This window comes from Alligator mississippiensis, chromosome 1, assembly GCF_030867095.1.
Source record: "Alligator mississippiensis isolate rAllMis1 chromosome 1, rAllMis1, whole genome shotgun sequence".
In the NCBI taxonomy this organism is placed as follows: domain Eukaryota; kingdom Metazoa; phylum Chordata; order Crocodylia; family Alligatoridae; genus Alligator; species Alligator mississippiensis.
The window spans coordinates 407,888,731-407,916,433 of record NC_081824.1 but is presented as its reverse complement, the minus strand read 5'-3'; the positions used below and the strand labels follow the sequence as shown (position 1 = coordinate 407,916,433).

Sequence of the window (27,703 nt, the reverse complement as noted above, 5' to 3'; positions counted from 1 at the left end):
TCTCTGCAAGCCCAATAAGATATTCCTTCAGGCAGCAGGCATGCAAAATCATCCCTCAGCACCATATCAATTGTGGAGCACAAACAGCCTTACACCCTCCAAAATCCTTCCAATAAGTACCTCAATCTAGTGAAGAAAGTATACCAAATATGCCCTTCTGTTCTCAAATCAAACTGTACAACACAAATAAGGGAGAGGGTAAGACGGGCAGGAAGCATCAGAGAACCTGCGACTTACAAGCAAGCAACAGCTTAAGAGGATACCTAGTTAATGTTTCATTTGTAGAATATTTAATGAGTAGTGCCCACCTCAGTGGAAAGTGGTTAAGTTTAACCATGGTTGCAATGCTTCCCAAATTGAGCATCCCAGCATGAAATTAAGTCCAAAGAGTAGTGCTTAGTGAATGTACTTGCTTAACTCCCAAGATGCTGCTCTAAACACACTGCTGTAGAGGGTCACAGATACAGCCCACAGAGCCCAGTCATCCAGCCCCCAGCGCTGACCCTGGTCTGAGTTAAACCATATGCTTCATGGTGCATGCCGGATCAGCCCCACATGCAGGACCCATATGATACATGTTACACATGATGCTCATTCTCAAATCTGGACTGGCAGGGGTGGGGAGGGTGGGTCACTTCATGTGACACGAATCGTGAACCAACTGAGGTAGGCAGAGCGTGTGGAACCAGTCCCAGAGCAGGTGCCATGTGAGTGGGTTATGGCAGGAGGTCCCATATACCTTATCTATTTGGCTCATGAACCAGCCCCACATGAATCATCCAGCCCATGGGGCCAAATTAGTATGATATCCCAGGTGGATATGCTAATGGTTCTTCACCCTTTCAGGCTCAAAGCACCCTCTCTTAAGCTCAAGGAATGCCTTGGAAAATGCCAGATCTTAGTTTTCATTCATTTTTCTTGACTACATAAAAATAATAAAGCAATTCTTCTGTTGCAAAGAATTAATAGAGACCCCGCCAACAGGTCAGAACGTTTTGAATTCTGAATTCCTATTTAAAATCTCCGGATTTAATTTAGAGAATCATGTTTGCATGCCTAATAGTGTTAACATTCCCTGGCACTCTGGAAAGAATCTCATGGCCGCCTAGGGTGCCACAGCACCTTGTTTGAGAATCACCGGGGGAAGCTATTTAGTCAACTTCAGTGGAGTGGAATTTAAATTGTACTGGTAATCTTGTGTGCTGTGAAATCATGATCAAATCGGGTAGTTCTGAAAACAGTTAAGAGTCTGCCTGGTATTTTTTAATCAGCTGAAAATAACCTATTTGTCTCCATGATCTTTGGAAGTATGAACAGCACTAACTTTATATCCAGCTTCTGCATACTTCTTTGGACGGGGAATAAAGGTCTTGGAAGTAGAGGGGAAGGGGAAGTAAAAACTGAGTCAACGCCAAGCTAGAGCTAAAGCACTGTCGTGGTGCCACTTTGTTCTTTTAGACCACTGCACAGGATATCATTGGAAATCTTTTGTGGGTGTATTCTAACAATGCCACACCCTCAACTCTAAAGGGAGGCCCCACTAGTTTAATTAAAACTAAATTTCAGATGTGAAGATGAAGGTGGTTTTCTATTAAATGAGTTGGCTAAAGATACCAGGGAATGCTTCTGAATGGAGAAGAGCATATGTAGAAGGGATGCCACAACTTGGACTACAGCCAAAATCAAGACAGATAAGAAGAATTTTATGTTCTAAGTAAAGATAACTCTGAGTGCATTTACTTCACCAGGTCTGGTGGTAGGAGTCATGTGATGAGGTGTGAACCCTTGGTTACTGCATTAGGGAAAGAAAAAGTCAATGTGCTCCTCACCCTCCTCAAAGTCCCTGCTTCACGGTGGCATAGTTTGTCTCTTCCTTTTTAGAAAGGGGTCAGAGCACCAGAAGCTGATTCAGAGGTATTAGCAGGAACATGCATGAGGGCTGCTCACAGTTTTTAGGAACAAATTAAAATACTGGTCTAGGAATGTTTAGATAGGGATGATCCTACCTTGAGCAGGAAGCAGAACCAGACATCCATTGGAAGTCCCTTCCAGCCCTACTTTCCTATGATTCCACTGACAATCAGAGCAATACAAATGCTGTAGTAATGCTGTACAAACTGCTGTAAAACAAATGCTGTTTTGTAAGCTAGTACAACTGCAACAGTTGAACCGGCAAAGTGAAAAGAAGCAGAGTAATACAAATGCTGTAGTAATGCTGTACAGCCAGTCCAGAACATTTGTCCAATTTAATCTGCCCTTTATACAACATCCCTTCCACACCCCTCACCCCCATTTGAAAGCCTTGAAAGGTGATGCTAGCTTAGGCCTGCAAGGGTTTGTTCAGGCACTGAAATTGGCTCCTGACATCTGTGAGGACTACAGGTTTTACTGTGGTACTTCTGTGTTAACTGTATTTATTTTGTTGCAACATTGTGCAACTCAGTTTACTTCTTTAGCTTGTATACAGACTATGACGGATAAAGTGGCAGGGTTATTATCTTCATGCAGGCCTGACAAGATAATCCTTTAAAAATATATCAATCTTGAATGGCTTTGTTGATATACTGAAGGTGAGATACCAGACACCCAAGTGTCCACAGGAGATGCACATAGCAATGGAAGAACAGGTGGGAAACAACCAGCCTGTTAGCTCCTGGCCTGAGGAGTATGGGTGATAGTAAAATGTTGAAGCTTTGGGGGTGCCCAGGGCTTTATGGGCTGGACTGGGGACAAAGTGATTGCATAACTCCCATGGATAGAGAGAATCTCTGGCTCACTGGCCTTTGCTCCAATAAATGGCTTTACTGAAGTAACTATCTACTGTGCTGCTTGGAATTGTGGGTTGCACTGCTTCACTGAAAGAGGACCTGGAGTCCCTCTCTTCAGAGCAGAACAGAATGCTATTGCCTTGAGTCAGTCACAGAGAAGCAGGGAGAATGAGGGACCAAAAGACTGGGGTCTCAGAGTAGGAAGGAGCTCAGGCATTTCCCTTGCCCTAGTAGCCAATTCTGGTACGGCTTTAGGGAGCACTCTCAGAGACCAGACAAGGCTGTAGTGGTCCCAATCAAGCACTCTCTTGGGGGGAGCTCTATGGCCACATCCTTCAAGAGTGACACCAAAGAGAAAAAGCTCCTGGAAAGGTGGTCAGAAGATGCATTGCAAATAAGCAATAGGATGATAGGTTGAAATAGACCACAGCATCAGTGCTGGTTCAAATACATGCTACATCAGGGCAGGCAATTATTTCGGGCGGAGGGCCACTTACTGAGTTTTGGCAAGCCATCGAGGACTGCATGACAGGCAGTCAGGGGAAGCTCCTGGCCAGTCCTGGGGGCAGCACAGGTCATCTCCAAGGCTGCTGGGGGTAGAATGACTTGGCTGGGTCCTGGCCCAGGACACAGGAAACCCTGGGAAGCTGCAGGGAGGCTGCAGCAGCTTCCGGAGCAAAAAAGCAGCTGTGGTGCTGCTCCGGCTCCTGGCGCAGCCTCCTCGTCCATCCTGGGATTGGGGGGTCAGCTGCCGCCAGGCCCCTGTGGGGCGGGAGGAAGCGGGGGGACTGGGCCTTCCCCCCTGGGTGGTGGCACCTGCTGGGTCCACCCGGGGCCAGCAGCCAGGCCGTTGCCATCCCAAGCTTCAGGCATGGGATGCAACTTCCGCGCCGCCTCCCCACGCCCTGGGCCACGTCCCTGCCGGCTTGTGCTACCCCCAGCGGCTCCAGAAGCCCCCCGCACTGCCCCCCAGGCCTGACAGGCCCTTCCCTGGCAGCCCCCAGCCTCCTGGCAGCAGTAGGAGCTGCCGGAGTGCAAACATGGCCATAAGGCTTCAGGCAGCAAGGGCCCAGCTGGCTCCCCCCATGGCCTGCCCCAGGGTGCAGCACCACATTGGGGGAAGGGGAAAGGCCCAGTCCCCCATGCACACCAGGGGCCCAGTAGCCCACTGGCAGCTCGCCCCCGCATCCCCGGGATGGGCAGGGAGGCTCTGCCAGGAGCAGGATTAGGCCCAGAGATGCTTTTGCATCCCAGAGGCTCCTGCAGCTGCCAGGAACCTGGGGGACAGCACAGGGGTGCAGCCAAGGCCACTGGGGGCAGCACAAGCAAGTGGGGACCTAGCACAGAGCACTGGAAGCCCTGGGAGGCTCTCCCAAAATTGGATCTGAGCAGCTGCACCAACACACTCAGGTTGAGCTATTGCAGAGCGGGGGCAGGTGCTGACCAGCTCAGTGGGGAGTTCTCAGGGTATTCCCATGCACACCACACATAACCTCAAATCCTTCCTACAAAGCCCACAGCCACAGCCTCATCCACACACAATCACACATCCCACAAATATCACACCCACAGTTCCCCACAAACCCATCCACCCACCCATGCATAACTACCCCACTGACACCCCTGCATACCTCACACACTACACAAGAAGAGTAAGACTGCATTTTGAGTTATGCCATCACTTCTACATATAAAGCACAAACACACATATCAGGACAAAAATATATTTTTTGATTGAATTAAAATATTATGGGTATTTGATTTTTAGTACATAATTTTTTTTTCCCCCCAGTTCATAGTTTTATAGTAGCTGGGGTCAGGAGGGACCTGAACAGATCATCTAGCCTGAACCCCTGCCACAGGCAGGGATGAATGCTGGGTCCACAAGACCCCAGACAGGTGATCATTCAACCTCCTCTTGAATTTGCCCAAGGTAGGGGCGAGGACCACTTCCCTGTGAAGTTGATTCCAAATTTTGGCCGCCCTAACTGTAAAACACTGCCTTCTGGTTTCCAACCTAAACCTGTTCTCCATCAGTTTATTACCATTGTTCCTCATCACCCCAGGTGATGCTGGGGAGAAAAGGGCTCTACCTATTTGCTGTTGATCTCCCCTGATGAGTTTGTAGGCAGGCACCAGCCTCTTGCTGAGGCTGAACAGGTTCAGGTCCTTCAGTGTCTCCTTGTAGGTCCTGTCCTGCTGCCCTCTCACCAAGCAGGTGGCCCTCCTCGGAACCCTCTCCAGGCTGGCCACATCCATTTTGAAGTGCAGGGCCCAGTACTGGATGCAGTACTCCAACTGCGGCCTGACCAAAGTCGCATAGAGGGGGAGGATCACCTCTCTGGACCGGCTTGAGATGCACCTTTGGATGCATGACAAGGTATGGCTGGCCTTGCTGGCTGCGGTCTGGCATTGGTGGCTCATGTTCCCTTTCCGCTTCTGTGCTTTCAAGAAGGGAACTCCCCAGCCTGTATGCATGCTGTGGATTCTGCTGTGGATTCCTTCTCCCAAGGTGCAGCACCCTGCATTTGTCTACGTTGAACCCTATCCTATTCTCATCTGCCCACTTTTGTAGTCGAAATCTAGTTGCAGCCTCTCTCTCCTTTCAAGTGTGTCCACCTCGCCCCACATCTTAGTGTCATCAGCAAACTTGGACAGCGCGCGTTCCACCCCCTCATCCAAGTCACTGATGAAGATGATAAACAGTGCGGGCCCGAGGACTGAGCCCTGGGGTACCCCACTGCTCACATCTCACCAGGTTGAGTACAACCCGTCCACCACTACTCTCTGGGTGCGCCCCATCCGCCAATTTTTTACCCATCCAGTTCTAAGATAGCAAACCCTCTTCCTCGATGGATTACTTCCAGGGGCAAGGGGAGGGACTTCCAGTGGTGAGGGTCAAAGGACAGGGGTGGGACGTCCGGTCCCAAGATGGCAACCAGGGGGCAGGGCACCTGTCAAGGGGTGGGGCTACCCATGCAGCCCTCAACAGCTTTCCAAAAAACTAACTAAGTGGCCCTCCACCCAAAATAATTGCCTGCCCCTGCTTTAAGGTGCTGAAGATGCAAGAAGGTTATAGGGTGCTTACAGCATGGATAAGTATCTGGCTGGGGTCATCTGACCCCAGCTCTCTTTCCTACCTAGGCAGGGGGTCAGACTCGATGATCTGTCGAGGTCCCTTCCAAACCTAGCATCTATGAATGTATGTAGTAAATTTTTCAAACATGGATAGCGACTACTTAACCAACCAACCTCAACTATATACACTGTCTAACTGTGACCTAAACTTAGTTAGAGGCTACATTATACACTAGAATCTGAGTTATTACTCCATTACCTAGCACTACCACCTTGGTATCTTTGTCTGATATGCTTCATCAGTTCATGAAAGTTGCATGTTTAATGGGAAGCATGTTGCTGTGCAAATATGCTGTATAATCTTGAATTTTAAAATGCGCAATCCAAACTAAGTCTAGGTACTTTTAAACCACTATTACTCCCTATACAGTCTTATAAAAAGTTTATCAGAGTAAAAAGATTGGTTAAAGATTTTCTGGCTTAGTATTACAAACATGAGTCACTGTAAGCTTTGGTCCCTTGCATAAATAGGCAATTCTATTCCTTTAAAAAAAAGGAAACAAAAAACAAAAACACTTCCTCTTCATTACTATACTAGATAAGAGCTAAACGAATATTTAAAATATACATATACCATCATTGGTATGCCAACCTGGTTGGTCATGTGACCCATAGAGGTGTTGTCTAGTTTAATTAAGTATGCATGGAAGTAGCTCTGGGCAGCTGGAAAAGAGTGAGCCCCTGAAGAGCCAGGAAAAGGCTTCAGGGCTCTAACTGAGGAATCCACAGATACTCCACACCAGAGTCACCCACTGAGACTGGTAAACCCTCACTAGGCAGAGGGTTGCTGAAGCTTACTGAGACGCAGAGCAGAATCCCAGAGGGGTTCACACAGCACTGACCTTGAGAGCTGAGAGTGGTCCTTCCCCAGCAGCGGCAACTCCCAGAGGTGCTCTCAGTGACACAGTAGCAATCCAGAGTGTGGCAAGCATCAACTGCAGCAGGTGGCATCAATAATATGGGGCACAGATGTCTCCTTGTGCTAGTGGCACAAGGGCAATGACTGCTTGCAGCTCAAAAGATGTGAATGCATTTGCAGTATAGCAGCCATAACTGTTATTTTAAAAAATTCTGACCAGATACGAAGCCAGAACCTTGTCACTTGTAGTGATGAGCTTGACAGTAGAAGTCTCCTTTATTTTTTTTACATGTTACAAAATAATATCAGAAGTCTCAGGGAATGAGATAGCAGCTTAGGTGAGGAAAAGTATCATTCATGGCTACCAGTCACTTTGCCGGTTCAACTGTTGCAGCTGTTCTAGCTTACAAAACAGGATTTAGTATACCCCAAGAAACAAGCATACATAAATTTCATTAAGATTTAAAAACCAAGTGAATTTAAAACTTAGAATATATTTGTTTAGGTTGTATCAGCCCTTATCTCAGAAAGGCCCTAAGTTTCTTTATTTTTTAAAGGACTGACATTTTTCAATGTTCAAAATAGGAATGATAAGCTAAAGTGTCAAAGTAACATGATCTATAGCTACATTTGACCCCTACCTTACCACATTAACAACAGTGATACTGCAAATAAGTGGACCTGTCAATCACAAAAGAAGGACCCTGTAGTTACTGACTCAACTGCACAATTGTTCAGTTATCTTCCAATAAGAAGACATTGAACTGTCTGATTTGTTAGGATCCTCACACAATTTATGGTAAGACCATTGTATGCTTTCAGTTAAGCTCCACAGTAACCAGCCTAACTGTTCCATGATGCTACTGATAATCTGCTTGATCTCAGATCCAGATTCAAGTGCCAGTGGTGTTCCACATATATGCAGTGGACAGTGCCATTTTAAATAGTTCTTAGAAACTTATATTCTATATCAGTGGTTGTCAACTGGGGGTACGTGTACCCCTAGAGGTACTTAAAAAGGTCACAGGGGGTACACAGCATGAATGTACAAGTACCGGCATGAACAGCTTGTGCCCTGGGCAGCTTGGGGGGCACAGCTGCACTGGCGGTGGTGGGAGCACAACAGCAGCCCAGCGGTGGTAAGTGCAGAGCTCCCGCAGATGCCGCTGGCACTGTTGGCGGTGGAGATGGGGATGGCAAGCACCGAGCAGGGGTTGGAGACCACTCGCAAGCACCGCCAGCAGCGGCAAGTGGCAATCTTGGACCGCCCACAGACACCGCCAGCAGTGTTGTGAGCAGCAACTGCCCGCAGGTGCTGCTGACAGAGTCAGTGGCATCTTTTTGCAGGGGCTGCATCACCATGCCCAGGGGATGCACATGCACCTACGTGCATGTGGTAGGCCTGTAGTGGGTGCTCCTGTGCTGAGCCACCCACCTCACTATGCTCGACCACCTTCCAGGCTCCGAGTGCCTCCCTGGGGGCGCCTCATGCCTGGCCTACCCCCTTACTGGAGCACACCTGCTAGTCCAGGGGTAATGCTGCCACCACCCAGGGTCTGGAGTGATCCTGGCTCCGTGTCCCTTGGGAAACACAGGCCTGGTAGCCCTTGAGGGTACTCAATCCACATCAAGAACTGGAGGTGCTTCCCTCAGTCTGAAACACAAATAGTGGTCTCCCCTAGTCAGCCAAACCAAGGGGACCCCAAGGCATAATTCAGACCCATTCCCAAGAAGTCTCCCACACTAAGTACAAAGGAGGACTTTATTGGTTACAAGGAATAGGTTTGGAATAGGGTACAGGGTAGAGCAATATCAGAGAAATCCATTAGAGCAAACTGGCATGGCTAGGTAGCCTTTGATCACGCATCTGAGTTACTGCAAGCTATATATCTAGTTAGATCTCAGGTAGCTTACTCATGAGTATCATCCAGAGGCAGGTGGAGATTCCCTTTGGAGGCAGGCAGTTCATTGATCATGAGTTTCAAAAGAGAGAACACGTGTCAGATGGTCCAGCTCTCCTCTCTCTCGAGTCTTCCTCATGGCTACTGCTCCTCCTTCTGAGCAGTCCTTAACTTATATACCCCTTATGACCTTATTTACCTGGTCCAATGGAGGCCAGCACCTGTTGGCTGCCAGCCAACCAATTTGAAATGCATCACTGGTTGCTGGGTAGACTGGCAGGGTTTCTAGCCCCTTATCAGTCAGGTTGGCATTGAGAACAATAGGGAGCGTAAGCCCCTCACCCAGGTATGTGATGCCAGTTATGTAGGCAGAGGGAGCAGGTTTCTCCCCTCCCTCAGGAATGTATCCAACTCGGGTTACCTAAAGAGATGGGATGTCTGCCCTCTGCAGGGCCCATGTTAACCAAACATCCACAGAGCAGAGTGTTTGGGGAGGGATAGCTGGCATTCTGCCACAGTGCACTCCCTACGCATCACCCCTGAGTATTAGTAATCGTCTTTTTTGGCTGATGTGGCTGATAGTATGGCCAATAAATGCCCCATGCGTGCACGCAGCTCCCGCACTGCATGCAGGTAGCCAAGAGCGCAGTCCGGCAGCGTGGAGAGCAGCCGGGTCCAGCTGGTAAGTCTGTTGCGAGGGAAGAGGTGGGGGGGGGGGCAGTTTGAGGCCCCCATGGCGAGGGAGGGAGTAGGGCTAGGGCTGAGGCAGGGGCTGCACAGTCAGGGAAGGGCACGGGACAGAGCCATTCGCAGCTCTTCCAGGGGAAGCCAGGGAGCGGGGGGGGGGGGGGGGTGGGGGGGGGGGGGGGTGCAGTTCCTGCTGCTGCGCACACCCCAGGAGGCCATGAGGGGCAAGTGCCCCCAGATCTGCATGTGGGGTGACGGCAGGCTGCTGCTGCAGGCTGGGGAGGTGCCGGGCTTCCTGGCAAGGGCTGCACTTGGGGCAGGCGGCAACGGCCAGGAACATAATTGGTAACATTAAAAACAAGAAAAAAATATAAAGGGGTACATGAGCTGAAACTGAGACAGAAGGGGTACACTTGTTACAAAGGGTTGAAAACCCCTGCTCTATAGCACTGTAAAACAGAATAATCAATGCATTTCAGCAACCAGAAATAAATAAGGACCCTGGATCTAATACTGGATTTATTTGCATGCCACGTGCATTCTTTTCCCAGAAGTTAGCCATTTAAAAGAGGAGAGATAGGAAAGGGGGCATGTCCTAAAGAGAGGAAAATGATTTCCATACTAGAATGGAGGCAGGGGGATACTACAATGGTATCAAGGGGCTATACCAAGTACTGACTCACCTGGGGCTGAACCCTCTGGCACCATGGAGCACCAGTAGAGTTCTGTCATCAGCATCACTTCCTTCCACCCCTCCCTGCTGCAGGGATAACTACTACAGGTATAACCCTCTCACAGCCATTACCAAATTGGCAGTAGCTATTGGCAAAGCAACAGGAGGATGGGGAGTGACTGCTGACAATGTGACTACAGCTGAAACATTCAGCCCTGGGTGAGCCTATGCCGTGGCAGGCAAAGTTATTTAATAGGGCTCCTGTCACTAACATTAAATTTTAAGAAGGGGACGATGAAAAGTGAGGAAGCTAAATTTAAGTCTCGACTCACAAGGCATTTAAACATATCATAGCACAGCTGCAGAAAGAGCACAAAAAGGAGAAGAGAAGAGGAAGCAAAAGCATTAGAACAAGGCTGTCCTCACGTTAATAAAAGAAAATTATTTTAAAACCCTACATCAATGATAAAAATAAAGTTAAGTGTATTTATGGTATAAGAACAGGTCAATATTGGAGCAATTGTGGTCAGTTAGAAGGATTTTACCACATATGGTGGATGTGTCCCAGAATATGGTGAGGAAAGTAACAGGATGTTAACTATCAAATAACCCCTTAGGGTTTTAGGGTTCCTGCTGAACCTTCTTGAGAAGTCTGCAACATGCATGGGTCATGGGTGATGAATTCCTCATCTTTGAATGGTGGTAAGAATTACAATTCCAAAAACCTGAAAAGGAAGCCAACCCCCAGAAATCACCAACTGGTTTAAAAAAGCTTGGGAAGTTATAGTACTGGAAAAGTCCCATCAAGTGGGTGTTCTATAAGGGAGAATGAAAAAAAGAAGAGCTTATTTGGAAATTTAGTGGAAATTTTTGGAATTTGTTAAAATATTATTATTAATTAACAACTTTTTGCCTGCCTCCAAACCAGAAAAAAATTGAGATTTTTATGAGCTAATACTTCAGTACAAATTCAAAATAAACATAAAAGTTTAAGCAGCAGAGATGACTACAAAATGAGATTTGACCATATTTACTTGAATAAGATGATCCCCCAATAATCAGATCTTATATATGGAATGTTTATGTTTGTAGGGGGGGTACCAATAGACATTTTCAGGCCAATACCGATGGCAGATTCTTAATGAGCCATATTGGTTGATACTGACCTGACTGCCAATATGCAGCCCGGAAGTGTGGAAAGCAGCATCCGGCTAGTATGTCAGGTGGTGGTGGCACTGGGAGCGAAGCAGGGTGCTACACCAACCCCAAAATCCACCCCTTTTTCCCCCCCACAACAGACTTAACAGCCAGACACCGTTCTCCATGTTGCCAGGCTGCACTCTTGGCCACCTGTGTGCTGCGCTACGGCTACACACATGCACGCGGCATTTATCAGCAACATTATCAGCCACATTAGCCAAAAAAAGCTGACTGTCAAGAAAGTCAATTTTCCTTTTATTGGTGCCAGTTTGACATAGACCAGCACCTCTATATATTTATCATAATTTGTCAGGTATAGAATCTAATCATTGGAGGTGTGCCTTGAATTTGTCCTCCTCCCACTGCAACAGCAGGGAAAATAAATTGGGGGGGGAGGGGGGGGGGAGACATGAAACCTTGCCCTCAAGCCCTCCAACCACCTTCTTCCTCCTGTAGCCCCTTACCCTCTTATCATCAGACCCTACTCCCCTGAGCACATGGAAGTGAGAGGCTAATTTAAAACAGTGACTTTCAAATAAACATGCCTGAAGTAATTTACCAATAGGCAAATTACTGTGGGTACCTATAGTTGTGCAATTTGCAGCACAGATACGTAAAAAACACATTTCTGAACAGCATTTTTGTACCTATTTATACATAGTAAACTATGCATGGTAGTAGTCTGAACCAAAGCCAAAAGGCTCATGGATTATCATTTAGTTCACTGGACTGGGCCCCAGCAGAGTCTACAGCATTTCCAGGCCATGGTGACCCCACATGCAAGCACTACTCAGTTTGTATGTACTCCATATATCCCACACACAAAGGAACCATTTGCTAATTACTAGCCCCCAACTCATGGATGGAATCAGGTATTCTTGTCACAAGTCCTGGGTGTCATAACCCAATGATTTTTAGTGCCTCGGCATATTGGAATTTTCCCGCCACATGGAGCTTTCTTTGCACGGTGGATTTCTCAGCTGCAGAGCGATATCCCTGGTGCAAAGAGTTCCCGCCACACACATGCAAATTCGTACCCCATTATTGGCTGATTCTAAATTATTCCTACGTGGCGGCTGGCGATTGGCTCGCTAGCCGTATAAAAGGTTAGAGCATTTCCGTCCAAGTTGGAGGACTCCACAACCACCTCGTGGAGAACTCTGAGCGCGCTGTGGAGCCTAGCAAACTCCACGTGTGTCTTGGAGGAGGACAGAGAGGCCTGATCAGCTCTTAGCCACTCCCCGTCAAAGTGTAATTTGACGTATCCCCCGCGTGAAAAAGCGCTCGTGGAGTCGTATATCGACGACTCATCTCGGTTCGGTTCGGAAGAGATCTCACTTGTGTTTGTTTGTCTGCAACTGCAACTCAAGCAAGTTTCCTCCGTGCACTGTGACCATCGGCAGTGTAAGTAAAGCTTTCTTTATAAAACCAATACGCTGTCTCGCCTCTCCATCCACCAGCCCGCCTGACGTTCGCTTAATTAACCAGCAATTCCCTTGGTCGGCTCCACCCGGCCGAGACTCTGGGATGCTCCAAAAAACTATACACAGATGAAGTGCAGGGCAACTTGGTGCACCTCTACCTCATGGAGGCCAGGGCCACAATAATCATATATGACAGAGGGATTCTGGGTGAACTGTTTGGGGCCCAATTTGGTGACCTATGTCAAACATTTAAGGCTGGTGAAGAAACAGGAATAATTAAAAGATACAGCTCAGCTGTGGAAGAGAAGAGGAAGTCTAGATGTATTCGATGTAGCGGCTTGTCATGACTTGATAAAAGTCTGCACTGCAGCGACTGTGTGCAATGGGCACTACCATGTATTTTTCCTAGATGGGCTGCACTTAGTTTTGTGGTAGGTTCCCTTCAGTAAGTTTGCCCAATATAGGCCATGTGTTTTATAGTCATGCTCAGTGTTGGTTTCATTTGATAAATCTGAGCACTTGCTGCTTTTGCTAACATTTTAATGATAGATCATGTATTTAATAAGGTTTCACTCTAAGTAAATATAATGTAAGAGGCTGATGAGGTGGGTGGCTCAGTGCAGGAGCACCCCCTACAGGCCCACCACACGCACGTAGGTGCATATGCATCCCCTGGGCGTGGTGGCGCAGCCCCTGCAAAAAGGTGCGCCTTGAATTTGTCCTCCTCCCACTGCAACAGCAGGGAAAATAAATTTGGGGGGAGGAAGGGCACATGAAACCTTGCCCTCAAGCCCTCCAACCAACTTCTTCCTCCTGTAGCCCTTTACCCTCTTACCATCAGACCCTACTCCCCTGAGCACATGGAAGTGAGGGGCTAATTTACAGGCCCACCACATGCACATGGGTGCATGTGCATCCCCTGGGCGTGGTGGTGCAGCCCCTGCAAAAAGGCACCACCGATGGTGGGGGGGCCTTGAGTAAATACCACATTATGCATAGTTCTAGGTAAAAGTTCTAGGGAAAGAGAGAGTGAATCATTATATCAATATGAAGAAACTTTTCAGTCTCTGACAGAAACAAGTGTCAGAGACTAAAAAGAATACAAGACTCCTACAGACACTGACTTCAGATAATATAGCACTACTGATGGAAGATAAATATATGTCTTTATGTAGATTTTGGGGGATTTGATGCATCTGTAAACGTTAAATCTCTAAATTGGTTGGATTCACTAACAAAGTTTAAAGAATTAAAAAAAAAAAAAAAAAGAATACGGCTGTCCAACTGGCAGTTCCCCAAGATTTTACTTGTTGTCCCCAGCCAGTGCTATTCAGTAGCAGCTGGAGGCTTGGGATCCCCCCATCCCTCCTCTGGCTTCTGATGCATACCCTCACCCCCGGCAGGTAGGATAAGGGTGTGAAACTACCACAGAATCCAAACAGTGGTTCTCCACCTTTTTTGTACCAACACCAGGACCCATTTGTAAACACCAATGGTCATTCCTGACACAGTGCCCCTCACTCCTGAACTCCTTCCCTAAGCCTCAACTCCCCAATGCATGGACAAAGGGTGGGTGAGTGGGGAAGCGGGGTACATGGGGGTCCCCAAGCAACCCCTTAGAGGCTGGAAGTCTGCCAGCCTGCATGGGAAAAGCCACAGTTTCCCACTGTTTACTAAACATAATAAAAGCTGTGGCATTTCTGGCTGTATGTCTATCTGTCCGTAATGCTCCAGACCAACTGCTCATGCGCGGCCTGGAGCCTACGGACAAACATTGGCAGAGGCGGCAGGGGCCAGACTGTCCTTCCCACTGTGGGAAGTGGCACAGGGAGAACCCCTGGGTGTGGGGCAGTGCCAGCTGCAGCACGGGTCTGCAAGTCTGCCCCCCGCACCCACACGTCATGCCCCCATCCCCTCCCCTTGCCCGTGTGCCACACTACACGGCCGCACCCTACACCGCACAGCAGAAGCTGGTGGCTGCTCCCCACAGCATGCCCTGTAGCCACACGCCACCCCCCCATGCAGCCATGCAACACGTGTCCCCCCCCCGCACCGTGTGCCCCACACTACACCCCAGGGCCACTCGCCAGACCATGCAGGCGCAGCCAGCGGATGCTCCCTGCACCATGCCCACTCCCCATGCCAGGTCCCGTGGCTGTGTGCCACACCACACCGTGTACCCCACAACATGCACTGGGGCTGCACCCTACACCATGCAGCAGCATCCAGTAGGTGCTCCCCACGCCATGGCTGCTCCCTGTGCCATACCCAATGGCTGCACACCACTCCTCCCGTGCAGCCACACACACGCTCACCTGCATGCCCCATGCCAAACTCCAGGACTTCCCCACTCCATGCAGCTGAAGCCAGCGGACTCTCCCCGCACCGTGGCTGTTCCCTACACTATTCCCCGTGGCCGCATGCCACCCTCCCCCTTGTGCACGCCATCACGCCAAGCCCCCTTGCACACCCAGTGCCACACCGTGGGGCCACTGCCTGTGCCATGCCCTGCAGCTGTGCGTCTCCACACACAGCCATGCGACATGCACCCCCACATGCCTCGCACCACATCCCGGGGCTGCAGCCTGCAGGCATTCCCCATGCCATGCCCTGCAGCCACGCATTACCCCCTACCCTCCCGCCCTTGTGCCAATTCCTCCTCCATGCCCAGCACCATGCCCTGCAGCCATGTGCCACCCCCCCAAGCAGCAACAGAACGGCCTCCCCCCCCTCCCTGGAGTGTCGCGCACCACACCCAAGGGCCACTCCCCATGCTATGGGCACAGCCCACAGGCACTCCCTGCACCATGGCCACTCCCTGTGCCATGCCCCAGGCCACGCACCACACCCCTGGGCCACTGCCCACAGCTGCAGCCAGTGGGCATTCTGCAAGTCCCCATGCTGTGGCCAATCCCCACATCATGCCTCCCCCACCCGTGAGCCCTGTGTCACACCCCAGAGCCGCTCTCCACACCATGCAGCTGCAGCCAGCATGTGCTCCCCTCAGTGTGGCTGCTCCCCACACCATGCCCCAGCATCACCCCACCCCCATGCAGCTGCGCACCATGCCTCCCCCCTCCCCCCAGCTCAGCCACCTGTCAGCCCTCCCTCAACCCAGAGTGGCAGCAGGAGGGAGGCAAAGCAGGGCAGGACCCGAAGAGGCAGCAGTGGGGAGCGGGGCAGGACCTGGAGTAGCAGCAGGAGTGTGCAGATTAGGGTTTTCCAACCCTGTGGTCCCCCCCATTTCCCCTCTCCCCCATCATTCATGATGGGCATTTTACTAGTTCATTTTTAAAGTTCATTTAACTGGACTTTAGCTGGAACCCCACGCACTGGGGCAGGAGCCGCCTGGCTGCAGCTTCAGTCCCCCCCTATAGCCCCTCCACGCTGGCTGGATGTGTGGTGCCTGCTACGCATCCGCACAACTGTTATCACTTCCCTGCACTGCCTGGAACAGCACAGCAGTAGGAGGAGAAGCTGCCGGAGGCAAGGGGAGCTGAGCAGTACCCAGGTGGCTGCAGCCACACCAGATGCAGCCCTGCTGGGAAGCTGTGCATGCTGGCTGGGGTTGGGGTGGGTGAGAGTGCAGCATGGGCTGTCCTGGGTGGGAGTGGGCAGGGCTCAGGCCCATGCAGAGTGCCACAGGCCTAATACAATCAATTGGTGGGAGCTTGCCTTAAGGTGGCCATCACAGAGGACAGTCTGGTTGTCCTCTATTGATACGAAACCGGATGCCTTTATGTCCTCTATTTTTCTCTTGAACAGACAAATAGAGTATATAAAGGCATCTGGTTTCATATAAGAGGACAGAGTAGCAGAAAACCAGAATGTCCTCTATGATGGCCACCCTAGCCTGCCTGCAGCCCAGATCCAATCAGTTGGCAGGCTGGATCTGGCCCACAGGACATATTTTGCCCACCCCAGTCTAGATACTTAAAACGGTTAAGAGTAGAGGTGCACCTCTACATCAGTCTGATATCGGATCGGCAGCAACATAAAGAAAATTGTCTGTATTGGAAATAGCCTGATATGGCTCTGGAGGCACAGGTGAGGGAGCTCCGGGAAGAGGTTAGCAGGCTGAGGGGGATCAGGGGGATCAGGGAGGCGGAAGATGAAATTGACAGTTATTTCCTTTCCCTGCAGGACCAGGCACCTAAGGAAGAAACAGCCCGGGGAATGTCCTCCACAGCAAAGTGGCAGACGGTCACAACCAGGACCGGAGCAGCTCGCAGCAAACGGATACCAGCTCCTCCAGTCCGACTGGAGAACAGGTACGAGGCCCTGGCGACCCTGCAGGAGATGGAAGGGGAGGAGGAAACCCCTGGACAGGAAGAAACACCACATTCTTCACACTCTGAACAGGTCAAGAGATCCACGCGGACCCAGAGGAGGAGGCGACGAGCGCTCGTCATAGGCGACTCCATCCAGAGAGGTACGGAAGGGCCCATCTGTCGCCAGGACCCCTCAGCACGAGAGGTATACTGCCTGCCCGGAGCAAAGATTCGGGATGTGACAGAGGTAATCCAGGCCAGGATCAAGCCCACCGATTACTACCCCATGGTCCTAGTCCACGTGGGTACTAATGATGCGGCCAGGAGAACCCCCAATCACCTGATGGCGGACTACAGTACTCTGGCCGGCGTGCTGAAGGAGTTTGGTGCACAGGTGGTATTCTCTTCCATCCTACCAGTGAACGGACGCGGAAGACGGCATGAGAACTGCATCAGAGAGACCAACTGGCAGCTTCGGCAGTGGTGTCTCAAAGCAGGCTTTGGCTTCCTGGACAACGACCCGCACATTACGACGAGGGACATGCTCAACTGGGATGGGCTTCACCTGTCCCCCAAAGGTAAGCGTGTGTTTTCTTCTAGGTTGGCGGATCTCCTCCAGCGGGCTTTAAACTAGGCTCGTCGGGGGGAGGGGAAGATGAGGGCGGGGGAAGCTGTGGACCACCAAACCATGTGGCACCCACAAGGACAGCCCAGCCTGAAGAAAAAGAGAGCATTGGGAACCTGAAAGCCATGGGGAGGCCAGCACTACGGCACAGGTAAGAAACAAGAAGGTAAGAAACCAAAGGGCCCCTTGGGACTCGGAGCGAGGGGGTAGCAAAGGCACCAGTCGCAGGGCTCAAGTGCCTATATACTAATGCTAGGAGCATGGGAAACAAGCAGGATGAACTAGCGCTCCTGCTTGCACTAAACAACTATGACTTAGTGGGGCTAATGGAAACCTGGTGGGATTCATCCCATGACTGGGCAGTACATATTGAGGGCTATAGATTGCACAGAAAGGACAGGGTGGGGAAAAAAGGGGGACGGGTTCCGCTCTGTCAATGAGCAATATACATCAACCCTCATCAAGACAGAATCCAAGGATGAGGAAGTAGAAGGATTGTGGGTTAGGCTACATGGGGGGCAAGAAGAAAGGGATTTGGTGGTAGGGGTCTGCTACAGACCCCCACATCAAGGGGAAGAAATAGATTCGGGGCTCCTGAGGCAACTCTCGGAGACCATAAAAGCTAAAGAGGCGATAGTCATGGGGGACCTAAACTACCCGGACATCTGCTGGGAGTCACAGACAGCAAAGTCCCACCGCTCACGCAGGTTTCTAACCTGTGTACAAGACCTCCACCTGACACAGGAGGTACACGGTCCCACTAGGGGGAATGCCATACTGGATCTGGTATTGGCAACATGGGATGACATGGTAGGAGACCTACAGATCGGTAGCCATCTGGGGGACAGTGATCACCTAATAAAAGAATTCACCATAAGACATCGAGTGGGTAAGGTAACTAGTAGGGTGAAAGTGCTAGACTTTAGGAAAGCTGAACTCAATGAACTCAGGCGATTAGTCAAGGATGCACTGCAGAGTAGGAGTTTTGAAAGGATGGGAGTCCAAGAAGGGTGGCTGTGCCTTAAGGAAACGATCCTTCGGGCACAAAGCAAGACGATCCCCGTGCGAAGTAAAAGAGGAAAAGGAGCCAGGAGGCTTCCCTGGCTGACCAGAGAAATCCAGGGCAGCCTAAGGGACAAAAGGGGAGCACATAAAAAGTGGAAACAGGGAGAGATCACCAAAGACGAATATACCTCCTCTGCTCGTGCTTGTAGGGAGGCAATTAGACAGGCCAAAGCTACCATGGAGCTGAGGATGGCATCCCAAGTAAAGGACAACAAAAATTTTTTTTTCAGATATATAGGGAGTAAAAGGAAGGCCCAGGGAGGAATAGGACCCCTGCTGAATGGGCAGAAACAATTGGTGATGGACAGAGGGGACAAGGCTGAACTACTCAACGAGTTCTTTGCCTCAGTGTTGCTAAGCGAGGGGCACGACAAGTCTCTCACTGGGGTTGTAGAGAGGCAGCAGCAAGGCGCCAGACTTCCATGCGTAGACCCTGAGATGGTGCAGAGTCACTTGGACGAACTGGATGCCTTTACGTCGGCAGGCCCGGATGAGCTCCATCTGAGGGTGCTGAAGGCACTGGCCAACATCATTGCAGAGCCACTGGCGGGAATATTTGAATGCTCGTGGCGCACGGGCCAAGTCCCGGAGGACTGGAAAAGGGCCAATGTGGTCCCCATTTTCAAGAAGGAGAGGAAGGAGGACCCGGGCAACTATAGGCCAGTCAGTCTCACCTCCATCCTTGGCAAAGTCTTTGAAAAAATTATCAAGGCTCACATTTGTGAGAGCCCAGCAGGACAAATTATGCTGAGGGGAAACCAGCACGGGTTCGTGGTAGGCAGATCACATCTGACCAATCTAGTCTCTTTTTATGACCAGGTTATGAACCGCCTGGACACAGGAGGAGGGGTGGATGTCGTATACTTAGACTTCAGGAAGGCCTTCGATAGGGTATCCCACTCCATACTGGTAAACAAGTTAAGAGGCTGTGACTTGGATGACTACACAGTCCAGTGGGTGGCGAATTGGCTGGAGGGTCGCACCCAGAGAGTCATGGTAGATGGGCCGGTTTCGACCTGGAAGGGTGTGGGCAGTGGGGTCCCGGCAGGGCTCGGTCCTTGGACCGATACTCTTTAATGTCTTCATCAGCGACTTGGATGAGGGAGTGAAATGTACTCTGTCCAAGTTTGCAGATGACACAAAGCTATGGGGAGAAGTGGACACGCCGGAGGGAAGGGAACAGCTGCAAGCAGACCTGGACAGGTTGGACAAGTGGGCAGAAAACAACAGAATGCAGTTCAACAAGGAGAAATGCAAAGTGCTGCACCTAGGGAGGAAAAATGTCCAGCACACCTACAGCCTAGGGAATGACCTGCTGGGTGGCACGGAAGTGGAAAGGGATCTTGGAGTCCTAGTGGACTCCAAGATGAACATGAGTCGGCAGTGTGATGAAGCCATCAGAAAAGCTAATGGCACTTTATCGTGCATCAGCAGATGCATGATGAATAGGTCCAAGGAGGTGATACTTCCCCTCTATCGGGCGCTGGTCAGACCGCAGTTGGAGTACTGCGTGCAATTCTGGGCGCCACACTTCAAGAAAGATGCGGATAACCTGGAGAGGGTCCAGAGAAGGGCAACTCGTATGGTCATGGGCCTACAGACCAAGCCCTACGAGGAGAGACTAGAGAACCTGGACCTTTTCAGCCTCCGCAAGAGAAGGTTGAGAGGCGACCTTGTGGCTGCCTATAAGTTCATCACGGGGGCACAGAAAGGAATTGGTGAGTATTTATTCACCAAGGTGCCCCCGGGGGTTACAAGAAATAATGGCCACAAGCTAGCAGAGAGCAGATTTAGATTGGACATTAGGAAGAACTTCTTCACAGTTCAAGTGGCCAAGGTCTGGAACGGGCTCCCAAGGGAGGTGGTGCTCTCTCTCCCCTACCCTGGGGGTCTTCAAGAGGAGGTTAGATGAGTATCTAGCTGGGGTCATCTAGACCCAGCACTCTTTCCTGCTTCTGCAGGGTGTCGGACTCAATGATCTATTGAGGTCCCTTCCGACCCTAACATCTATGAATCTATGGGCAATAATTTGGCCGATAAATGGCCCGTGCATGCGTGCAGCCATAGTGCAGCACGTAGGCAGCGAGGAGGACAGCCCGGCAACTTGAAGAGCTGCATGCAGCTAATAAGTTTGTTGTGTTGGAATAGGAGGGGGAAGAGAAGAGGCTTGGTGGGGCAGATCAAGGCACCCACAGTGAGGGAGGAGTGGGGCTGGGGCAATCACTGCCCATTTGGCATGGGGCAGGCACAGGACGGAGCCGCGGCTCGTCTGGGGAGGCAGGGAGGCGGCTCCCAACACTGCACACCGCTCGTCCAGGAGCCGCTGATCTGGTGGCTTCTGCCGCTGCTCCTACCACTTGTCTGGTAGCAGGGGCTACACCAAGCTCTTTCTGGTGGGGCGGGCCCGGGCTCAGGGCAAGCACTGGACCATCCACTGGACCAGTGACTCCCAGACCAGGGGTGTGCAGCGGCGGGAGCTGCCCTCCCCTCCCCCCATCAGACAAGCCACGGCTCCATCCCACACCCACCCCAACAGTGCTTGCCCCCACTCCCCCCTCACTGCAGGGGCCTTGATCTGCCCCCCCATGTCCCTTGGCACCAGACTTACCAGCTGCACACAGCTCTTCAAGCTGCCTGCCAGGCTGGTATTAGAAAACGGATCGGTATCGGCTGATATGCCTCCTTAAAAATCAGCTATCGGTATCAGCCCCAAAAATCTCTATTGGTGCACCCCTAGTTAAGAGATTACTGACTGTGCGAGAAGGCTCTTCTACAACTGTCCTTCTTCAAACATCTTCCCACAGAGCACTCTTTAGTGATCATTTTAGTACCATGATCTTGTGTGGCCACGCAGACAGATTAGATGTCTCGTGGCGTGTCTACATGATGCATGCTCTAATGGCAGACTATTTTACTGCGCACGAAAGTGTCACATAAAAAAACACGATGTTACACTAATCCACAGCAAGAGAATCTACTGCACATTAAGCATCACTAAAAAAGCATGCAAATGCAGTACTGCACCTTGGCATAGCCTAATGTGCATGAATGAATTTAGTGCCTCGCACTGGAGATACTACATGTAATGCACATTAGAAAAGGTGCATTCAGGCATGTGTAGACGTGCCCACTATGATATTGAACCTCACTATACAATTTCTGATTAAATTTTATATAGAACTAAATATTTCTGTGGCAAAAGGATTACTCTGACTTTGCAAATACAATTTTAAGATTTTTGCAAGCCAACTTGCCAATGGAGAGAAGAGAGGTGAAAATGCAAAAGAGCTTTAATTTAGAAACACAAATGACATCTACTTAGTTCACCAAAATTGAAACCAAAGGCAAACAACTGAATTTTGCAATGAACAAGGAATATTATAAAGTTCATGAAAAGCACTTTTTTGACAGACTTAGTTAGTGTTGTCAACTCCCTTTTTCAGGCATCAGGAAATTTTAGCAGGGGCTGGAAGCAGCCCAGCAAGAACAGAAACATTTTGGCTTCCCTGCAGATTTCAGTCCTGCCTAAAATCTGTTACTACTAACGCTTAATGCACAGTAGACTCCCCTACAGAAAAACAACCCACTGTGGCTGCCACAGGAGACAAGCAGAGGCATTGCCCCCCTCCCCTCCCCGCCACTCCTCACTTCTCTTTAGGAGCCAGCACCACTAACACTGAATGGATGGGAGATGGGCACACAAAAAGCCTAAAAACTCACTAATGTGAGTAACTAGAGGGCTCCTCTATTCCTTCTCTCCCCAGAATATCAGGTCTTGGACAGAAGAAGGGAGCTAAGGAGCTCCTGGTGTTAAAGTGGTAGAAGTGAAGTTGTGAGGACAAAGCAAATGCTCTTCCACAGTAGAGGCCAGCATTGTATTACTCTAAAAGCAGGACAGCAGGCAGTTCTAACCGTCACACACTGAGGTTATATGTCTACACTGGAGTGAACTGCAGCTCATTTAGACGCATCCAAACTAATGTTTAAAGTACTATACAGCTGAATAATCCCATAGAGCTCATATGGTCAGTACGCAATGTATATTCAACAGTTTCTCAGTCAGATTTTTCTAGCTTATTCTAGCTTGGGTATAGTTATACAAGCCAGTCACTGGCCCATGCATGCATCCTGTGTGGGTAGAGAAGAAACAGGAATCAAAGAAACAGACCACGGAACAAATACTGTATGAAACCAAGAACATGATTTTGTGATCCGTCTCATTTTTTCATCTTTGGCTTTTCCAACACTGAACTTCCTATTTCCGAGGTACAAGTTAATGCTCTACAGCATTTTTCTTTAAATTAGTTTTTAACATTGATGCTTTAGTACGGTAACTCACTCTACCTCTTAAAACTTGTTTGGAATAACTGCACTAGCAAGTGCAACACGTGGCTTCTGGTGACCATTTTACTGATTTAATACGCTACATTCCCAAGAATTCCATATATTCCAACAGTACCAAACAAGTACACATCTACTAACTTAAGTGGAGGCCAACTTATACTTCAAGAACAGCCTGCAGCACTACAGGCACATAAAATAATACAATATAAAATATGCAGACACCACTACTTCTTTAAGTTATCCAAGTCAAGGTGCAATAAAAACAGAAAAGAAAAGCTGAGGAACTAGAAAGAGTCACACTTTAGAAGACCAACAAGTGACACTACTTCTGAACAGGTGAAAGTGAATGTGCAAATAATAATTCAGGAAATAACCAGTTACTACCCACAACAGATCTCATCAGTTCATCTTTCAGAAAGGAAATAAGTTCCTATTCTTTTGAGCTGAGACATTGAGTTTATTCATCGCTCCCCATCTGAAAAGCAAAGACTGAACTATAAAATAGCTAATCTAAAAATCCACTAGTTTAGAAATTCTCTTACTATACATTTTGTTCTTACAAAATTGGTAAGTGACTACTACGGGAAGCTTGCTTGCTACTAGTAAGAATAGTCACTCAACCGTTCTAAAATTAGTAACTTATTTTTAGCAAAGAGAGCAAGAGGAGTGCTAGTGGCTTGGTAAGATGCATACCATTACCATGCAGTAAGCAGCACAACCGCTATTAAGAACTATTAAGATAATTTAAAAGCAAAGTGTTATCTTAAGTGAACAAAAGACAGCATCCAGAAAAGCACCCGTCAGGCTCTCCTAACTGTACACACAGCAAGCAGCTGATCTGTTACTTCTGGGCTTCTTACTAAGCTGTCTACTCTAACAGCAACCCAGTGAATTAGTCTCTAAATATACTCCATGCTATTGTGAATGCTAGGGCGGGAACCTCCTCTGGTGACAGAGACCCACATGCAGAGGTTGTCAGCCCTGACCAGGATAGATTTACACCTGACAGACTAAACTAAATCAGAGCAGCATTTATGCTTCTAGATCTTAGCCTTCAACTACCTGAAGAGGGGTTTGAAAGAGGATGGAGCTGGACTGTTCTAGGTGGGGACAGATGACAGAGCAAGGAGCAACGGTCTCAAGTTGCAGCAAGGGAGGTTTAGCTTGGATATTAAGAAAAACTCTCTCACCAGGAGAGTGGTGAAGCACTGAAACGGGTCCCCCAGAGAGGTAGTGGAAGCTCCATCCAGGGAGGTTAAGACAGAAGTAGAAAAAACCTTGGCTGAGATGATCTAGTTGGAGAGGGTCCCGCTTGGAGCAGGAGGTCGGACTAGATGACTCCTGAGGCCCCTTTCAACCCTCACTTTCTAGGAGTCACTCCGATCTCTGATTTCGCAGCACAGGGAACTGGGGAAGAGCCAATCGTTTCACCCCGGCACTGCTGCGTGATTGGGGGGCCGCTGACAAAGGTGACTGACTTCCTCACCCCACAGCTTTGTTCGGGCCGGGCCTGCCCTGCCCCCTCCGAGCCAAACAGCCCCAAGCACGTAGTTACGGGGGGAGCTGAAAAGACTGGGGTTAGGTCCCCTTCACTCGAGACCCCCGGGGTCACTGCCCGCGCCGTGAGGTCGGGCGGGCCGAGCAGGGGGGGAGGGCCCAGGCGCTGCACGACCCGCCTGTGACAGCGGCGGGGGAGCCCGAGGCCCCACGCCAGACAAAGGCGGCGGGGGCGGGGGCCGGGGCTCACCAGGATCCGCTTGAAGAGGTTGCTCTCCTTGGGCGGCAGCGGCACGGACGGCATGGCGCGACCCAGACTCCAGCACCAGGCAGCTGCGGCTGCTTAACTCATCGGCCTGCGCCGCGCGCCCCACCGGCTCCCTCCGTCGCGGCAGCGCGAGCGCAGCCCAGTGCGCAGCTGCCGGCCGGCCGGGGCCCCGCTCCCCCGCACTGACGCTGCAAAATGGCTGCCGGGGTCCCCTCAGCGCAGGCGCACACTGAGGCGCGGGGGGGCCGGTGCCAAGCCCCTCGCGCCGCACGCACGCACGCACGCACTGGGGGAACGTCACAATGCCCCGCGCTGGGCCCCTCCCAGCGTCAGGCCCAGGCAAACGCTCCGCAGTGCATCCACCTGCCCGTCCTGGGTGGAACGTCCCTTTTGTCTCGGACGCTCCCTCAGCGCGGGGGGAGGAGAAGAGAGGACGTGCCCACCGCAGTCTTAATTGCCCTCACCAGGGGCTGATCTGCTTGTCCTGGGAGGCTGTCCTGTGGTGGGCGGTTTTCCCCACAGCACAGTTGCAAAGAGCAGTTTTTGCAAAGAATGAGTTTTTCCAGCTATTTAGTTGGTCTAATAAAAGATACCGCGTCTAGCCAAAGAACCTCAGCTTTCTAAAGCACAGTGCCCTTTGTCCCCTGTTAGGAACCTAAGAGATGCCACTGGCTGTGTCTGGCTGGCCCAGGTCCTCCTGGTCGGCTGCCTCCTGGCCCTAGCTAAACTGCCCAAGCAATTGGGGATGGGCCCATCAACAAGCAGGGCTTATAGCTCTACTTGGTGGCCCACTGACCAGGAAGGAGGCTCTGGCTGGGAGGACACCACAGGGGACTGCAGGGCTGCTTTCCCATCCCCTGTCCGTTCACACCTCTGGGTAGATTTTCACCAGGCAGTGTCAGCTGCCTCCTTGGACTCATTTGAGGGGCATCAGATGCTGTGTGGGGTGCCCTGCTCAGTGTCCATGCACTTGTTTTGAACCTTTGACCCTCTCTTCTGCCCCTGTTTTCTTCTTTAGTTGTCCCTTCTAATCGCTTGTTGTGCGTTTAGTGGCCCTCCAAACTAAGGGAGGCTTTTAGTTTTGCTTGGTGCACAGTGGCACTTCAAACAGGCCTGACCTATTCTTGCTTGCACTCTTCCTCTCTGTGTTCAGGCTCAGATCAAGTGTAGACCTGTTCTTGTGGGGGCATCTGAATCCTAAGACCTCTGGGCTTGGGCCTGCATGTAGGATGCCTGCTAACAGATTTGGGAGTATCTGAAGTCCCAGGGTGAGAGCCTGAGATGGGGGATACTCCCCGGTTGTAGTGCCATAGATGGTGTTTAGAACAAGAGTTCTGCCTGCTCAATTCATATGCTTTTTGAAACGCTTGAGTTCTGCTCAGTCCATGTGATTTAGAACTGATGTGGCTGATTTGACCTGGACTACAAAGTATATTAATAAAACGAAAGTATCTCAGAGTTGGGAAGGACATATATTCAAGGAGAATGGGTTCTAGGATCAGAGAGTCTAGTTGGTCCAATAAAAGATATCGCCTCCACCGCAAGAGTTCTGACTGGTTTTGCCTTTAGACAAGGGGTGGGCAATTATTTTGGGCAGAGGGCCGTTTACTGAGTTTTGGCAAGCCATCGAGGGCTGCATGACAGACAGCGCAGGGCAGATAAATATTAATTTTCTAAATTTTTTAGGGGCCCTGGGGGCCGGATAGAATGGCCTGGCGGGCCACATCTGGCACCCGGCCTGCATTTTGCCCACCGCTGCTTTAGACCAACGCAGCTTCAAGCTATATCCCATGATCAGGGATTAATATTAGATGATGAAACAATTTTGTTCCTTTAGTGTCTATTGTAGACAGTAACAAACAGAAGGCTTCTCTAGTTAATTGGCACTGAAAGGTACTTAAGGAGTACAGGGAGATACATGTTTCTTCCAGAGCACATAACTCTTTCTAGTTATAGTAATAGGGCTCGTATGGCTGTGCAAAGTAGAGTTGACTATACCATGTTTAATTAGCTGTACAATAATAATTGGAATTTGTTTACATATAAAAGGAAAGCACTTCCCATAGTTATTCTACTTTTCCTGTTTCCAAACAAGTTGAATAAAATTTAATCGCGGTTGTTTTTAATCAGAGGCTGGTTGCCACTGAAGAGAACATGATATTTTTTCTTGGCATAACTCCTGATTTTTAAATCAGCTTAATCATTTGTAAGTTTGAGTACACAATCTGGTTATGAGTTTTATGTAATTCAGCTAATCAGCCACTTGGTTGTACTTCAACCATTTACCTTTCTAAGAGTTAAGTTACATTTTTTTCAATCTCAGTGAAAATATAGTTTAGTGAGTTAAAATAATGTATGCCTAAGGCATATTTATGACATGCATGGTTTAGGGGGATAAAATCTGTGCCATATTTCTTAAAATGCAGCAGATATAGCCCAGCAGTTGGGGAGAAAAGGTAGCTTTCTTACACCTTTGTGCTTTCTAGATTCTGGGCTCCTCTGCCCGTTATGTAAGTTAGAACAAGTCTGGGGCTTGTTCCAATTTATGACATCTCATGTAGACTAAACAGCTCCCCAGAACTTCTGAAGGCCACTTTCTCTCTTTCCTCCTGTGCTGTCTGTAGTGAAGGGGGCAACAGGATTATTTATGTCAGCCCAAGTCTGCTCCCACTATAGCTCCTGCACACTTCCAGGGACTACAGCAGGGGCGGAATCAGGCCCCATCTTTCAACAAAGAGAACAGGAGAAGGCTGGTGTTACCTGCATGCTGATCGGTGATGATGAGGCTGTAGCCCTGACCATCTAACTGTCTGAATAGAAGCCTTTTGAAATAACTGGTTCATCAAATACTGTTGATATAAATATTCTAAATTACATACATTTTTCAATGTGTTCATTACTGCTAATGGATGAGGGCTGGGGAAGAAGGAAAGCAGGGCAGATTCCCATCTTACCTCTGATTTAGTCTATAAAATGCAAATCT

The 27,703-nt window shown here is 49.7% G+C and overlaps 1 protein-coding gene across 3 annotated transcripts in view; it reads right to left on the bottom strand.

Moving 5' to 3' along the window:
• The window catches only part of NAA16 (N-alpha-acetyltransferase 16, NatA auxiliary subunit), a 103,285-nt gene extending 78,383 nt beyond the window's left edge, over positions 1 to 24,902 (bottom strand). The window contains exon 1 of one of the 3 annotated variants that reach the window (XR_009460893.1): positions 24,703 to 24,902. Coding sequence is in view for 2 of the 3 variants with exons in the window: in XM_019500498.2 (XP_019356043.1) it covers positions 24,703 to 24,756 (54 nt within the window). In the remaining variant the exon portion in view is untranslated. The remainder of the gene's footprint in view (positions 1 to 24,702) is intronic. The other 2 variants (XM_019500498.2, XM_006264030.4) reach the window with 2 other exon arrangements.
• Between the last annotated feature and the right edge of the window lie 2,801 nt (positions 24,903 to 27,703).